We start from the raw sequence: 17,367 nt of genomic DNA, 5'->3' as shown, positions 1-17,367 counted from the left end.
CGTTTTTGCTTCTCCAAACACCCGAAAGGCTAGCCTTTCGTCAGCATTCGTCCACTTTCGTTGCATTGTGTTAAATTCGTCTGCTGAGGGTGACGGGAAAGCGATTGTCACCACCCTATTCTCAAGATCACATGAGAAAGGCGGAAGGCTAACGGCCCATAGCCTACAATGCGTTCGTGCAGAAGCTTCAATCTATTATTTCTCGCGTGATGTTTAACAGTGCATTATAAAATAAATCCATTTCAATAAAATTAATTGTATCAAAGTGCAAAAGCAACATTTCAGGCTGATGTACAAATAAATGGATAGGCTAAGCCTTATAGCCTTCATGGACACTACGCCCCTGCACGTAATAATACTTCTGAAACTAATTCTGGACAATCAATTTTACTGTTTACTAATTTGTGTAAGAACAACAAAACAAAAACCCATCTCCTTTCTTCTGATTCAAAACTAAAATTCGTTACTAAGTTTTTATAAGGGACATACTTTGGGCAGGTTCGTATTTATATATTGTGCGTACCTGTGCTCTAAACGAAAACGATCAATATTTGAGTTGAATTCATAGTTCTTTGGGCCGCTGAGATGAATAGTAACAGTTCTAATCCAATTCAACTTCAAGGCCATACTCCAATTCCTAGGGAGGGAGCAAGATTTCAGAAGTAATCGAAATCGACAGATATTAGTGCAGAATTCATAGTTTTGGAGGTATCTGAGTTTAACGATGTTAAAGTTCATCTTCACCCCTTGGGCTGGGGGTGGGAGAGGATGACTTTTTAAAAATTATCAGATAAGCTAGCTAATTAGTAACTACTGTAACTACTGTAACCAGTGGCGTATTTACGATTTTGTTTCGGGGAGGGCTTTGCTAACTTTCGGGGGGCTTTGCCTGAAAATGTGAAAATTCTGCAAGATATTTCATATACTTTACTATAGTAAGTAAGATTTCGGGAGGGGCTTAAGCCCGGAAGCCCCCCTAAATACGCCACTGACTGTAACTATAGCGAATTAAACACGTTAATATATTTTCTCGTGCTTGAGCTGGACTCTGCGTGTTGCTAATTTTAAGTATTACTTTATTGTGATTCTTAGAAAGAATTCCCAAATTTTGCCGGCCCACAAATTCTGGCGCCCTGTGCTCGAGCACAAAATAGCACTAACCTAAACACGGGCCTGACTTTGGGTAGAAAACGGTTTTCTTGTATGCAAGCTTTTTTAAAAATTTAAAGTGTACATTTTCTATTACATCAAATTTAGTGACATCTGGTGTCCAAACAGTACAATATTCTAATTTTTTCCTCACATACGAAAAGTATAACGTTATAAATGTTGACTGTAGAAATCCTGTCTTATTCTATAAATTGAACCTTTGTTTCTACATACACTACTTATTATTGCGTCAATTTTTGGGCAAACGTTAATTTGCTATCAAATATAACTCCTAGATCTTTGATAGTATTTGGGGTAGACAAGGAAGTGTCACTTCTTGTATAGGTGAAGTTAATTGGATTTTCTTTCCTCGTGAAAGACACTGGTTTACATTTGGATACATTCAGGACCAATTTATTCTTATCACACCATATTTTAACTCTGTAGATTCTGCTGAACTTTCACGGAGTCATCAATTGAACTTAGACCCCGACTTTAGAGTATAATTTGAGATCGTTGGAAAAAAGGAGGTTTCTCTTCGTTTGGAAGGCGGGCGGAGGACAAAGAAAGCAAAGATATTATCGACGAACCCTTCAAATTGTTTGCTTTCAGCAAATTTATGATAGGTCTACTAATAATAACACTTTAGGTAAAGAAGTTTTACAGGGGGACCTTCGTTTTGTTACGCGGAAATGTTTGATCTGACCAGAGTGCGAAATTGCCCTCTATTTCCATGTTGAGAGGAGGGGAATACTTCCCTTTTCTAGCGAATAATATTCATTAGGACCTGAATTATCTTCAAAAATTGTTTCTTACAGGCATATAAAACCTCTCGAACTTAATAAGTTTAAAGAACATTTGGTATAATATTCATGGAACTACGTTGAAAGCAGAAAATATCATGAGAATGATCAAAATTCGAACATTGAAGAACATAATTAACAGAAAAGATATAGGATACCCAAATCATATTTTTAAACCTGCTATAAAATGTATATCCTATATTTTTACTAATTTCTTACTCCCATGAAAGTATCCCGGGGAGGATATTCTGTCCATTTTTTCAGACTGAAATCCTTTTATCCCGTACGAATTTCCCCCTGACACAATACGAAAAAACAAATGTTGTTAAAATCCTTCCCGGGACTCACATGACCCTCCCGGGACTCAACCCGGGGCCTTCAAGCCGATGGTCTATCGCCGCAGACCGCTCGGCTTGGTATGAAGATGTACGTTGTATGATTGCGAATAGATCCCGACAATATAAGAAACTTTAATCCAAAATGGCCACCCAAAAATCAACTTTTTTTTAGCCACTAGCTAATCTGGGTGTACTGTCATGAGTTCGTTACACAAACGGAGCAACCACCACATAGTATCTCACACCCTGCGGTTATGGGAACAGATTTGAACCATGGAGGTGAAGACTGGCCCCAAGCATTCTTTCGTCCGATGTGTCGTTCAGCTCCCATTACTATGGCACTTTAAAGAGCTTAGTGTGCAGTAACATAAAATTTCAATCACTTAAAATTATTTAGTGAATAAAATTATTTCCATTACTCAATAAAATTATTTGGTTCCGAGCTTTCTTAAAAAAAAAAAAAAAAATAATTGCAACAAATCTAAATATGCTAAAATGGAAAGTAGTTTTTGGATTGTTATGGGTTAACACTGTGAAACCTAAAGGCTGGAATATATGAAATCAAAGTGTACACACATATCTATCTCTCTATTTATCTATATATCTTTCCATCTCTCTCTCTCTCTCTCTCTCTCTCTCTATATATATATATATATATATATATATATATATATATATATATATATATATATATATATATAAACAGACACTATAAAGCAAGTGGGCTGATAATATACGATAGTGTCGGGGATGATGACACCTTTACATCGAACTTTGCTTGTCGTGTAAACATTATTTGACATTAGCGTCTTCATCTTCGACGTACCTATGAGCAATTTACTGTATATTCGTGTATTGAAACTGGTGAAACAAATTTCAATGTTTTAGAATGTTAAAAAAAAAAAAAAAAGCCAGGGTCGAGAAGCCTCAGACAACTAACAACAGAGATATATTATCTTGTAAACTATTTGTCCTTGCCTTGTGAGCTTATTTGAATTTATTTTTAAGACCTTTAGGCAACTTTGGCCGAATGGATGATGATGGGAAAATTAGTGGAATGAAGAAAGTGGTAGGATACTAGACAACTTCGAGAAAACACACACATTCGAAAAATGAAATGAAATCTTTGAGTTTTACATCCCAGGGTTATGCCGGTTAGGCTAAAGGAGACAGTGATGACGAGTAATGAACGAAATGGTGGAATGAAGAAAGTGGGAGGAAACGGAAGAACCCCGAGAAATCCCACGCACACGGTGTTTGTCCACCACAAAGTTCACTTGGCGGGGCTGGGGCCGAACCCGAGACCCCAAGCACCAGAGGTGAACGCTCTACCACTGAGCCACCGCGGCCCCCACACACATTCAATGTTTGTCCACCACAAAGCTCACATTGCACTCTACCACATACACCAGAGCTGAAGGCTTCACGGTGTAGCTACCGTGATATTTCTTGTCTTGTGTGTTCTGGGTAATACTTGTAACTTACAAGGGAAGAGAGGGAGATTATATATCGAAGTGGAAGGTGGTTTATACAACAATCTAAGGAAGCACTAATGACGCCTATTACAAAACTGTAATAAAAAAATTCCGAATGCATATACTATGCGAGTTATATGAATATATAGAGTGTCCAGATAATACGTTTCCACCCCTTGAAATCGCAAACGATAAGACAGATGCCAAAACTGGAAAACACGTGTTTGATCATTTTAAAAGTACAACGTATCAAAGCAAAAATTCTTGTCACAAGGCCACCCTGAGTGTACTGGGCGGGGTCCAACTCAAAAGTTGCAAAAGGTAAGGTGGTTAAGTCGCATATCGTTCGAAACTTCTTGGGAAATGAAAGAAGACGGAACAAGTCTCAATACTCTAAAATTACCTTGTGCAAAATGGCGGCCGGTCAAACTGTCAGCAAAAACGTCATTGTAAAGTCGATGGCCACCCCCAAAAAAATCCTGAAACGGTGAGGCAGATGTCAAAACAGGAAAACATATGTGTCATCATTTCAAAAGTACAATGATTGGAAGTAAAAATATTTGTCTCAGGGTCCTCCACAATGTCCCAGGCGGGGTCATACTCAAATTGTTCAAATGGCAAGGGAGGTTAAGTAGCACATAGTTTAAAGCTGTTATTAAATGAAAGCAGATAGAACAAGTATGGATGCTCTACGATAATACTGTGCAAACATCTTGCATTTTAGTTGTTCTTTCTGTAACCGGGTTTTAGTTTATTTTCACTTTAATTCTTGTACTCAACGGAAAGAAAGGAAATGCCCATACTGTGAGATTCTGCTCTTTGAGCCCAGTAATGTCTAAATAAATAAAAAAATATAATAAAATAAAAGCAAATTAAGACATAAAGAAAAGAAACGACAGCATTTGACATCTTTGAGTATAGAACTGACTAGTTAACATATAATGTACTTCCACGAACATAAATAAGTAGAGGTTGGAGCCATCAGAAGTAAAGACTCTTACCTCTACTTATTTATGTTTATGACTGCACAACAGTGGTACTTATGCTCGTTATCTGGTTTATCAATTATAAAATGATTCAAACGAAAGAATTCCTTGCACCAGGAAGAGTAAATACGTACAAATGTCTCAGAATGAAAACAAGTGCCGATTGCAAAATGGAAAGTGAACGTGCTCAGAAAATCGAAATGAAGATGTAAATTTTGACCAGCCGCCATTTTACACAGGGTAATTTTAGAGGATCGAGACTTGTTCCGTGTTCTTTTATTTCTCAACAGTTTTATTTGACCATATTTGCCATTTGAAAATTTTGAGTAGGACCCCGTCTGGAACCTTGTGGAGGACCCTGGGACAAACATTTTTACTTTCAATCATTGTACTTTTGAAAAGATGACACACATGTTTTTCTTTTTTGACATCTGTCTTACAGTTTCAGTTTTTTTTCTTTCTTTGGAGGGTGGCCATAGATTCTACAATGACGTTTTTGCTGACAATTTGACCGACCGCCATTTTGCACAAGGTAATTTTAGAGTTGGACTTGTTCGTCTTCTTTCATTTCCTAAGAAGTTTCGAACGATATACTACTTGACCCCCTTACCCCTTACCTTTTGTAATTTTTGAGTTGGACCCCGCCTGGGACTCTGCGGGTTGCCCTGGGACAACATTGTTTGCTTTGATACATTGTACTTTTATAATGATCAAAAACGTGTTTTCCAGTTTTGGCATCTGTCTCATCGTTTGCGAATTCAAGGGGTGGAAACGGATTTTCTGGACACCCTGTATATTCATATAACTCGCACAGTATATACATTCGGAAAATTTTTATTACAGTTGCGTAATAGGCGTCATTAGTGCTTTCGATTGGTATATAAACCATCTTCCACTTCGATATATAATCTCCCTCTCTTCCCTTGTTAGTTGTATCTTGATTAGCATGGTGCAACCTGCTATATTTTACTTTCGTTCCCATGGTATGCTGCTATATTTTTTACGAGACAAGACGAGACAAACGAGACGGGACATAACCTCTCGAGACGAGACGGGACGAGCACATTTTTTCGGGACGAGACAGCTGAAGTCTCGTCTCGTCTCGTCTCGTGGCAACACTATTTCACAGCCTGAATATTATATTCCAATAAATATTATTATTATTATTTATATGATATTCTGTCGTTAGTAAATAAATTAAATTAGAATAAAATATTGAATATTTTGTACTTCAAAATATTGGGGGGACGCGTCCCCTTCTTTCCCCCGCCAGAGCGTAGCCACCGATATAAAGGCCTGTGGACGAAAATGTGACGTCATCATCGGTAGGGCTATCACATTACAATGGAGGAAAGCTTGAAAGCCCATTATATTAAAAACGGCTCAAACGATTTACATGAAATTTGCTGATGAAACGTTTCTTGATACGGGAAATTGATCTATTTTGGTTTCAACTTTCGAAAAACTTGTTCAGTGGCGTTTTTGGGCGCATCAATTAGGGGGCGCCTCACTTCCATTACAAAAAAAACAAAGAATCTTCACCAATTTTCTGAAAATTATTGTCTCGTACAAGAAAACAATTTAGGTATGGATCAATTATCTACAATTAGATTAGTGGCGTTTTTGGGCGCTTCATTTTAGGGGCGCCTCAATTATATTCCAAAAAGTACAAGCTATATACACGAAATTTTTCTCAAATGCATTTTCCCATACAAGAAAGTGTTTCAGCTAAGTTTCAAGTTATGCAAATCAGTTCAGTGGAGTTTTCAAACTTCATTTGGGAGCGGAAAAATTTTAACTTAAAATATGTCTTAAGATCATCATGAAATTTTGTAAAACTACCTTTTTTGAGTGTAGTAAAGAGATTTAGCTTAGCCTCAACTTTCGACAAAACTTGCTTACCGGCCTTTTCGGGCGCTTCATCTCGGAAGTGCCTCAATTATATTTTAAAAATAAAGGATCTTCAACAAAATTGGTACAAATGCGTTGGAGCGCATAAGAAAGCGATTTAGTCATGGTTCAACTACCATAAATCGCTTTATGGAGTTTTCGAGCGCTTCCATTATATTTCAAAATGAACAAACTATCTTCACAATATTTTGTGCACATGCGTTTTCAGGTACAAGAAAACGATTTAACTAAGACTCAACTACCGCAAAATTAATCCAGCATCATTATTGGTAGGCTCAAAATTTCATAAAAGAGCTCTTATGATCATAGTTTAGTCCCAACTTTCGAGAAATTAATTTGGAGACATTTTTTGAACTTAACGTACTAAATTTTTTAGCTTAGAAACCGATCAAACTATCTTCGTGATTTTTTTTTCGTGCGAGGTAGCTATTGGAAAGATCAAATTACATAAATTATCTATCGTGAATATTTCGGCATATAATGAGACTATCTGTAGCCTAGAAAAAACTTAATGTACACAGCTTCAGCCTTTTTAAATTAAATATTTAGCCCTATTTAAATACAAAATTAGCTTTGATTCTATTTATATAATGCATCATATGGAAACGTAGATATAAGAAACAATTTTATCAAAGGAATTACATCAATAACATCCAAAATTCTCCTATTACCTGGAGAACAAGTGTCTTTTACAAAGTGAGAACTGGAGATGAAAGTGTAGTAGAGTAGCAGCTCCGACCAATGAAATTTGTCATATCTGTTACCTCCTCTCTTTTCTTTTATTGTAACACTGATATCAATGTTATTTTTTTAAAAAAAAAATATGGCATTTTTCTTAAATTCTGCATTTATTTTGCATTATTCATTTTATTTACACTATTTTAAATTATATAACTTATAAATCTAAGTTCTAAAATAAATAAAATATTCTAGTATAAAAATGAATAAATATTCTAAAGTTATATACCATTTGAGAAAGCAGCAAAAATATTCCAATTAATTACAGAAATTATACATCAATGAATGATTTTAACGAACTATTAATATATATAAAAGAAAGCAAATATTTTAACCTATGTGTTGCATTTTGGGGTATCTTCTCCTACAATATTTCGCAAACTTCAATATTTCTTATCCATCTAGTCTTATTTTCCGGACTACTTGTTCAATTGTTTTAATTCATATTTTTATACAGAGAGAGAGAGAGAGAGAGAGAGAAAAGAAGAAAACATTAATGAAGGAATTCAACACGTAATCTGAAGAAAAAGACTAGATGGATAAGGAAACTGTGAAGTTTGCGAAACTTTGTAGAAAAAAGTACCCCACGACGCACCACACAGGTAAACAATATTTGCTCTCAGAACGACTAAAAACGAAATTATTATTCAAGGCTTTAATAACTTGGTTTGACGTATTTACATCTTAATTTATACATATCAAACACTACTGAAATATTAAATAATACGCCTACATACATGGTGAAAAATCGTACACACAATCATACATTAGTACGAAAACGTTAATATAAATACACATGAACGTGCCTGACAGATTTAGAGGGTTAATAATCACAGTCGTAACACCTAATTGAATGCTGATTAATAAAACGTACGGAGATCATTTTTCAAACTAGAAATTACACTAACTTTTTTTTTTATATTCGTAGTAGACGATATTTCGGATAGTCCATTTTCAAGGACACAACGGCTTAAATAATATGCATAAATAGAAGCGACATCTGACCCAAGCAACCGCTTATAATTACTAATCTGTTTGGCTATTTTTTTCAGTAAAATTTCTCACGTTATTTGCTTCAACATAATTAATTTGTATACGAAGTAATGCGTATTTACGGAGCAACGTATTAAAAGAAGACTTATATTCTAAATTTTCCCACACGAAATTCTGTATATGTGATTGTGATAAGTGCACTTATTACCTAATTATATATTCGTTCTTTCTATCTTACAGGTATTTCAGCGTATTAATATCATTTAAATAATATTAATACGATCAAATACCTTAAGTCAAAAATAATATCTAAATTGGTATGTAAATATATAAACTGATGAATTTCCACTAGTGTTAAAGGAAAAAGAATGTAAATGTCTTCCTGCATAATATGATTTAACTTCTTGTGACCTTGTACTGTAAATGAACACCTGGTTAACTGTCTGAAATATTCGAGATTATATCAATCTACTAAGAATATAAAAAGATTAGTATAATTTCTAATTGATGTTTGTATTTTCCTTCTTTTTTGTTTCTGCTAAATCCCTTCCATTGTTGTGTCTGACCGTATCCTGCAATAGTTACTTAATAGACAATTACTCGATACATTTAACACCAAACGAATTACAACTTCTGCAGTATGACCATTCGAACACAAATCCAAGGCATCTAACATTTCTCTACTCTGGAGCTCTCTGAATGTTAGTTCCCTTGCCACTGTTCTTTGATTTTGTACTTTTAAAAATTCTTTCTCATAATCCTTGCATAAAATTTGAACAATAAGAAAGTTATAAACAACTGTGTTGAGAACAACATTTGTTGGATACGTAAGTTTTCTCCTGTCTAAGCGTTTCAGCAAGCAACAGTTTGTATCATACGCTACTTCCTTGTCTGAAACCAACATTGATTTGCACTCTTCACACTTCAATTTTTTGGAAGCAACATAGGAACAATATCCTCCCAAGTAAACAAGAACTGGTAAATATGGCTCTGTGCTTTTAAGTGACTCTTCAGAAACATCAATACTAAATGGCGTCATATCCGCATCTGTAACGTGCGACACTTCACACTGAATAACTTCAGGCATATTATCAACATTAGTCACTGGAACATCACCGTAGCTGCCAGTAGCAATTTTTAATTTCATGACCGACTGAAAACGTAGTTTAGACTCATTCTCAAATATCTGACGAAAGGTCACACTATAATTAGCACCTGACATTTGCCTGTACATACCGAATCGTGATTCCAAACAGTCAGTTTGATATTTGCCTGGCAAAATATAAGTCATGCCCAATTCACTAGTACAATAAACAGCCAGTTGCATGAGGGAATCTGATGTCGTTTTCAGCGCTGCGCAAGTTTCTCTTGATAGTCTGCCAGTATTTGAAATCATCGCATCCCACCGATCTAACCAGCTGACAAATTCACCCAAAAAGGCAAATTTCGGGTCGTCAACTGATGCTGTTAAAGGTTTTCGAAAACTGTCGTTCAAACGGAATCCTTTCATTGGTGATTTAACATTGACAATTCTCCACCACTTTTCTATAATTTCAATGAAGTTGGCAGTATCCTCGTAGTAGGGCAAGTTATGCATCTTTCCAAGTTCACGAACACCCACAGCAGTAAATTCGTTGAAAACTTGTAATGCTAATTTTACATTTTGCCTTTCAATATTGGTAGGAGCAAGTGCCTTCAGCGATAGTCGATATAAATATTTTGCTAAACTGTTACTTTCTAAATTGTGAACCTGCTTAAGAATTGAAAATGAAGCTGTCTTAATATTGTCATTTGATTCATACTTAAAGTCAGAATACCAGAAGCATTTTTCTGCATTTTTTACATTTAACCAATTATTTCGTACACATTTTAGTAAATGTACAGGGTCAATAACATAAAACAATGGCCTATTTTTATCACAGGGATGGGGATAAACAATACTTTGAACTGGAGGAGTTGTAAACAACGACACTGCCTTTCTGTTGATTGAATTATTATCTGTCACAATGCATATCACTTTCAATCCTAGATTCTCCAAACCTACGATAATTTTTTCACACACAGAATGCAAAACTATAGCATTGATTGTCTTAGCCGGTAATATATGGACAACGTCTGCATATAACGACTGGATACTGGAGATCATAAAAACATAAGCACTTGTTGCAGCATCAGTGTTGTCAAAAGTTGTCCCAACAATGTTACCTCCTTTATAGTCAAAGAATGGCCTTAAGTGAATTTCGTCTATCATCAACACCACAGTTTTGTCTTTTGATTGTAAATAAGTGTGCTTTTGCTTTATATAACTAAGGTAATCACTTTCAGATTGCTCGCTATGTATACTAGTGGGAAAAGGACTACACACACCACGCAATGTAGAGGGATGCGGTAGAATTATATATCCTGAATTTCTAAAAAAGCGATATGCATGTGGTGCAACTGAATGTAATAATGCAAAGAACACTAACATTTCAGGTAAATAACGGAACTGGAACTTGCTACTTGTGAGGAGAGAGACTTGCTGAATAAGGAACGTAACAATATTTGTTCTTTCTTTACCAACACTGTTTTTAACCGATAATAACAAAGTTTCTATTAATGCAATTCACATCTGTGTCTGTATTTACTGCGTTCTCTATTGATTTCAGTTTATCAAGTACTAGCAGCGTTCACCCCGCTTCGCTGCGGTCACCCCGGAACGCAATAAACTTTGTTACTTAGATAATTTTTACTTTTTCGCTTTCAAGTGATATGATAAAAACCATAGAAGATTGCAGTAAATCTTAACATTATATCGCCTGTCATTTATGTTAACCCGCCCCGCTTCGCTGCGGTCATCCCGGTGCTGGCATATTGTAAAAGTGTCTGTAAAAATAAGCAAATCAATTAAAAAATTTTAAACAGAAGATTCAAGCTATTTTCCGCTGTATATCGCCTGTCATTTATGTTAACCCGCCGAGTTAACGGTCATGCGGGTTGCATATAAATACGTTTATTTTTACCTATGATGAACTAATAACAAAGGATTTGTGGACACCTGAATGGTCAATTATCTCAAGACACTGGTAATTAAAAATTAAAGTGATATGATAAAAACCATCTAGGGTCCAAATCCTAACAACCCCCCAAAAATGAAAGAAATTGGTTCAGCCGTATTAGCGTGATGAGCGGACAAAAAATTGTACGTTCTCTTTTATATATATAGATGTCCTGAATTTGTGTTATATTGCTAACTTTACATGGCAGTTTTCCAATTCCGTGCATCGAATTCAGGCTCACACTTCCAACATATACATTAACTTCCATGATTTCAGAAATGCATACAGACAATGTTATTTTCGGATAAGGCATTAATTCCATATGATAAAAAGTTGCACTCGCATTCTGAAAATGACATAACCAAAATGATTGTAAATCCAGTTTACCAAGTTTTAATTTCAGTTGTTCTACCGATGATACAGTGGTTTCTTTCTCGTGTCTGAGAAACTCCTCTTCACTTTTCCGAATGATCTTCGATATTTGTTCTTCTTCCTTTCTTAGAAGTCGTTTGTTTGGACTTTCCCTTACGGCCACTTTACCACTCAAATAGGTTGGGCAATTTGGTAGTATCGTGGGTACTGCTCCGTGTATAAGCTGCGGTACAGACAGTTTTGCAGTAATCCGCCTGCCCGTTTTCTCATTAAAAGCCTGAGAATGCCATCTGATAAGAGTTTGGTGCAAAATGTAGTTCACATATTTGAAAAATGCGAAATAAAAAACAAATTAAGATAATGACAATGTTAAGATGAACTATATACGTAAATGCAGTGATATTTCGAGACTTACAGAAATAACGGGGAGAGAAAGCTAAAGCCCTTAGTATAAAACCTCACAGTTATGCTCTGTAGACAAAATGAGGGACGATTAAAGAATTAGTGAAACGAAGGGAGTTATTAAAAACGGAAGGATCCTTAGAAACCTATAAAATGATTTTATCCATCAGAACATGGGGACATTGCGTGTAGTAGAATTGAATCAGGCCTTGGAAGCAGAGTTCTGTACTCCACTATGGAATCATGTCTTCCTCCTCTTACGTGAACTGAATCGTATGTAAGTTGACATGGTCCTGATTATTGTAATGTGATAAGAAACAAACAGGAACATAGAGCCGTTAAAACAAATGTATGAAACGTTAAAGTATTTAATTTACCTTTATGTGCTTGCATATTAACGTAAAATAGAGTAAAAATTAAAATACCTATCTTGGTATTTGTTGTTTTCTTTTTAATCCTGATATTTCTCCTTTGATAAAAGTATCAGTTAAGAGTTATTAAATTGCCGGGATAAAAAGAAAAACAACACGTATTAAGGTAAATATTTTACCTTCCTTTATCATGCGTGAATATTGCATTTTATAAGTAAAGAGGAAATTGGAAAATTAAATCACCAGACCATGTAGGGCCAGACCTAAAGAGAAAGATCAATTTCGGCTGCTACCTACATGGAATGATCAGAAATTGATTAACTCGTTAAACTCTAATAGTTACTTATTTATTTTACAAAAAGTAAATTTTATGTGGAAAAAGTAACATACTGCGATCTTTGCACTAAATAACTATTATTAGAAAATATTCTAGAACATTTCTGATGACTAGTCAGTAATAATACGAAAAAGAAATGTACCAAGTAAACGATTTGACATGAACGTAGTCGAACATCGAGTCGTTTCGATGTTTTACCGAAAATCCGAAAACAGTTCAAGCTAAGTGGTAAAAGATTTTTTTTAAAAACTCAACATTTAATTATTTTGCAAGCTTAAAATAACAACTAATAGTTATTTTAAAGGTAACGACATTATCATAACCATATCTCGTTTACAGCTCTAAGGCAGGCAATTTTGAAAATGTCGTGCTTAAAAAAAGAATTCCATCGTCCCATGAAAGTAATGCATTATTATTCGTATATTCAATAAAATTAAATAGCGATTAATCTCTCTTATCATTAGCAATTTTGGCAACGAATATCCTTAACCAGATTTCGAACTCGAAAGGATCAACATAGCAATAAGTCAATGGAATTATTACATACCTATTAATGATGAAAAAAGATATAAATCAAAAGATAAAGGCAAATTAAGGTAGAAAGATGAAATTGTAGCGAATTGAGCTACAGTAATACTTACCTTGCTATATTTATTTGGGACATAATTGTCTCTGTGAATGTTTCGTAGCCATTTAGACTGAAGTTCCGCATCTTTCGGGAATGAAAAAACATGAACTTTTGGTCCATTCTTATAATTACCATTACATCCTGGTACACAGCAGGTGTACGGCATATCTGAAATTTATAACAAAACTTGAATTCACTCAAAGAATATTGATGCGTTAAAAATAGTGACACAGTAAGATAAAATTAGTACATTAGTAGAATCTACATAGTTTTCTACAACTACAAATTCAGAAGTTAAAAGCCCAAAACTACACTTGATATTTACACCAAACGAAGTTCAAAGCTACTATATTGTGCATCTTTACCTTGTATTCTACTACAGGGACGTACACAGCAATTTATTTTCAGGGGGAGATTAATATGAGTACAAACTGTATTGAAATATGTATAATTGCTCCTAAAATTAGGCAGAATTTAGAGAAAAGACGTGATTTCGGGCCTTAACGTTTTTGTGCAATAGCGGTGCTATTAACATAAACGGACAATTTCAAAAGACTACAGAATACAGATCAAAATTAGTTCCGAGTTAGTTCACTAGTTGGAAATACGTTTTAATTTAATTTGCGTATCAGTCCAAGAAGCAAATAAAGATATGAAAATTTGGCTTCACTCTAGCTTTGAAGCACTCATCTTATAGTTTTGATTTAAATTAATACCATGAGAAAAACGTTTAAAGCAGCCAACCCTGTCCAGGACCAACCCTCTGCGTACGCCCCTGCTGTACTGTGTAGAACATAATACAATATCGAATCTAATTTACTCTTCAGACCCCTCTACACACTGTGCAAATTGACGAGAGGATGCCAGGAATCCCCCCCTCTAGCAAAAAACTTTATCCTCCCTCTCGAGAAGATAATTTTTACCCTTGGTAGGGAGAACTTTCCCCACTCTGTCTATATAGTTTACGTATGCGATAGCTGAATGTGTATCTGGGTGAAATTCATCCCGCTGGGAAAAATGTTCAATTCGCACACTACCGGTATCTTTGCAAATACAAAAAATAGCACTTACAGCCAGAGCTGTTATATAAACAATTTAATGATTAGTAATTAACAATCTGTATTGTGATTAGCATTTAACAACTCCTATGGTCAATGGTGAGTATAGTGACTTACTATTAATATGATTACTATGTAATTAAATTATTTTGTATTTGTATATAAGTATTAATACTTATTCCAATTATACTATAGTAATAATAAGTAGTTTGGTAGTAATAGTAGTACGTTGAATTACTTTAAACAATCTATTCTGTTCTATTAAACAATCGCGGTCATTATTTCATCACGAAAGGTAATCCGGAGAAATGCCAGCTACGGAACTTTACCTAAAGTGACTACCTACTACAGCTTCGTGTGTATTTTCGCATAAAAGCGATTTTTCAAAGTAATAACGCTTATGTCTTTCTGCAGCGAATTTGTATTGAGGAGAGCAACACCGCATATTAAACACAATGTTAGGTACTAAGAGTGTCTCTTGGTGAAAAAGGAAGATTATGTAATTAAAGTGAATTTGGAACGAGGTTCTATACCTGCACACAACATAATGAACACTGCCAAGTCATGAGAAAAATTAAACTAAATACGTACTCAAAAATGTAAATAACCATTATACAATTGAAACACTACAGTAAGGCTGCTTTTCAATCACTTACATGTAATTTTAAAATGGTTGACTTTCGAAGTGCATTCACATAATTGAGTATATGTATTGTACAAGGTGTAGTAATTTGCAATATTTATAATGTACCTTATGCACTAAAAAGTTCTACACAAATTATTTGCAGTGTTTCATTGTGCACACTTCATGAAAACGCATTTTTGTAGTGTATGGACGTACCATATTCAATTAAAGCCTATTTCGGAACTTTTGATTTATATTGACAGTTTACACTCTATAATAATGATGATAATCTCTTTAATGATGAATCTCTTTTATCCTTCCAGGCTACAGTATACATGTTTTATTTTCAGATGCAACAATAAATAATTATTGTATCACTTATGATTTTTATGATCCTTATCGATAAATTGCAACAATAACAAGAGGAACAGATGTTAAAATCAAACTCTTCTATTTATACTGTAGATAGAGGTATGAAATCAAAGATGCTGCTTAAGTTATGAACTTTATGTTATATTTAAAGATTAAACTAAATATATTGACTTACCTTCCACTTATAACGTGTCTTCTAATACTTCTGTCACAAAATTGGTGTATTTCTTCCTTACAATGATACGTTTTATCTTCAAAATTTACAATAAAGCATCAAACAAGCATGCTTATGATAGTAAGTTTGCCCTACAGGATGTGACGTATGAGCTTCGTGACGTCAGCGTCCTCAGGCCTTTATAACGGTGGCTACGGCCAGAGACGCCTGTGTATGTATCAAGTTCAAAATAAAGAAGAATAGCACTCGATTTTAACAATTCAAAGCCATGTTTTCATTAACTTTTATGTTCTAACAACAAAAGCTATTCACTTTTAAAAAAAGTGACATAATACGGGCTTCTTTTATCTTTCATTATGATCTTATATTTCATATTTAAGCCTAGGAGTACAGAATAAACTCTGGTTGTTTTTCATAACACACTGGTGGTGGGCGCCTAAGGATTCTCGCCCCGAGCGCGCACAAAACACGCAAGGGCCCTGGTGTTAACTGTACCTGAGGGATTACTTTGGAAACTTTATGCATTGCACAGTCAAGGGGAAGCTTGAGGTATGCTACGGGTACGGTTCGTCTAGGGAACCCCTACGCGGTCGACTATGCATATGGCCCTTAGTTTTGCCGTGAATCTGATTCACTATATTATTTTCATGCTCCATTCTTTATTGAAAACACTTTTTGACATAAAATAAGATTAAAATTAAAATTATTAGACTTGACTAAAGCATATTTTTGACTTATGCTAATACAGATATACAGCGAAATCAAGCATACCGAACATTGTGTCGTGTATGGTGTCATTTAAATATTACGTAAGCATTCGATAGAGGTAGTTCAATATTTTGTATACTTTCCCATTTCAGACATATCTTTAAATGGGGCATCTTAATTTTTCGCGATACTTGAACATCTTCTCTCACAGTAAGGTTTGCACATTAAAGGAGCGGCATGTGAAAGTACCTCCCAGGGCGGCAAAACTGCTAGCGTGGGCCCTACTATGGACCTGGTCTAACAAGGAGGGTGTCCGAAGTGTGAATCTCAGATTTCAAAAATGTTTGTGCAGATCGTTAGGGAGGCTCATGGAATAAAGATCGGCAGAACAAATTTCGGCGGAACCTTATATTTGGGTGGGCCAGTGCCCCTTTTCGATTTTCGGTTTTCGTAGTAAAAATTGGACTTTTGATTTTAAATTGATTTATTGTTGTCGACAATCGTTCATTCGTCTTCATTTGTGTAAAGATACTTCAATTGTGGGTCTAGGATCCATGTGTGTGTGTGGAACCCCAGTGGTGGATCTAGAAGGTTAAAACTGGAGGAGGTCGACCCCAGGTTATGATACTATATCATGAGTTTACTATAAACTTTCAAGAATATGTAAATAATAGCTTCAATTATTTTTGTCACTAAAAAAAACTGGGGGGACTAGGCCACGGGCTAGATCTGACACTTGGGTCCCACTTGCAGGTGTAATACATGTTGCTCCTTCATTTTGACGAGCTGAATTCAAATATGTCATTAAAAGTTTTTTTTTTTTTTTTTTTTTTTTTTGAGGAGCACATGTACGGCACAGGTCTCTACCTAGTTTGTGGGATGCTGAAT

General features: G+C 35.1%; 1 protein-coding gene across 4 annotated transcripts in view; it reads right to left on the bottom strand.

Annotated features, from left to right (window-relative positions):
- The window catches only part of LOC145694257 (THAP domain-containing protein 11-like), a 255,977-nt gene extending 240,070 nt beyond the window's left edge, over positions 1 to 15,907 (bottom strand). For all 4 annotated transcript variants that reach the window (XR_014132983.1, XR_014132984.1, XM_081770355.1 and 1 more), the window contains exons 1-2: positions 15,772 to 15,907; positions 13,555 to 13,709 (exon numbers count right to left, since the gene is read on the bottom strand). Coding sequence is in view for 2 of the 4 variants with exons in the window: in XM_081770355.1 (XP_081626481.1) it covers positions 13,555 to 13,707 (153 nt within the window). In the remaining 2 variants the exon portion in view is untranslated. The remainder of the gene's footprint in view (positions 1 to 13,554; positions 13,710 to 15,771) is intronic.
- Between the last annotated feature and the right edge of the window lie 1,460 nt (positions 15,908 to 17,367).

The sequence above is a fragment of the Thermobia domestica genome, chromosome 9 (genome assembly GCF_964235325.1).
Source record: "Thermobia domestica chromosome 9, izTheDome1.hap1.1, whole genome shotgun sequence".
Taxonomy (NCBI): domain Eukaryota; kingdom Metazoa; phylum Arthropoda; class Insecta; order Zygentoma; family Lepismatidae; genus Thermobia; species Thermobia domestica.
This window is presented reverse-complemented; position numbering and strand designations above follow the sequence as displayed.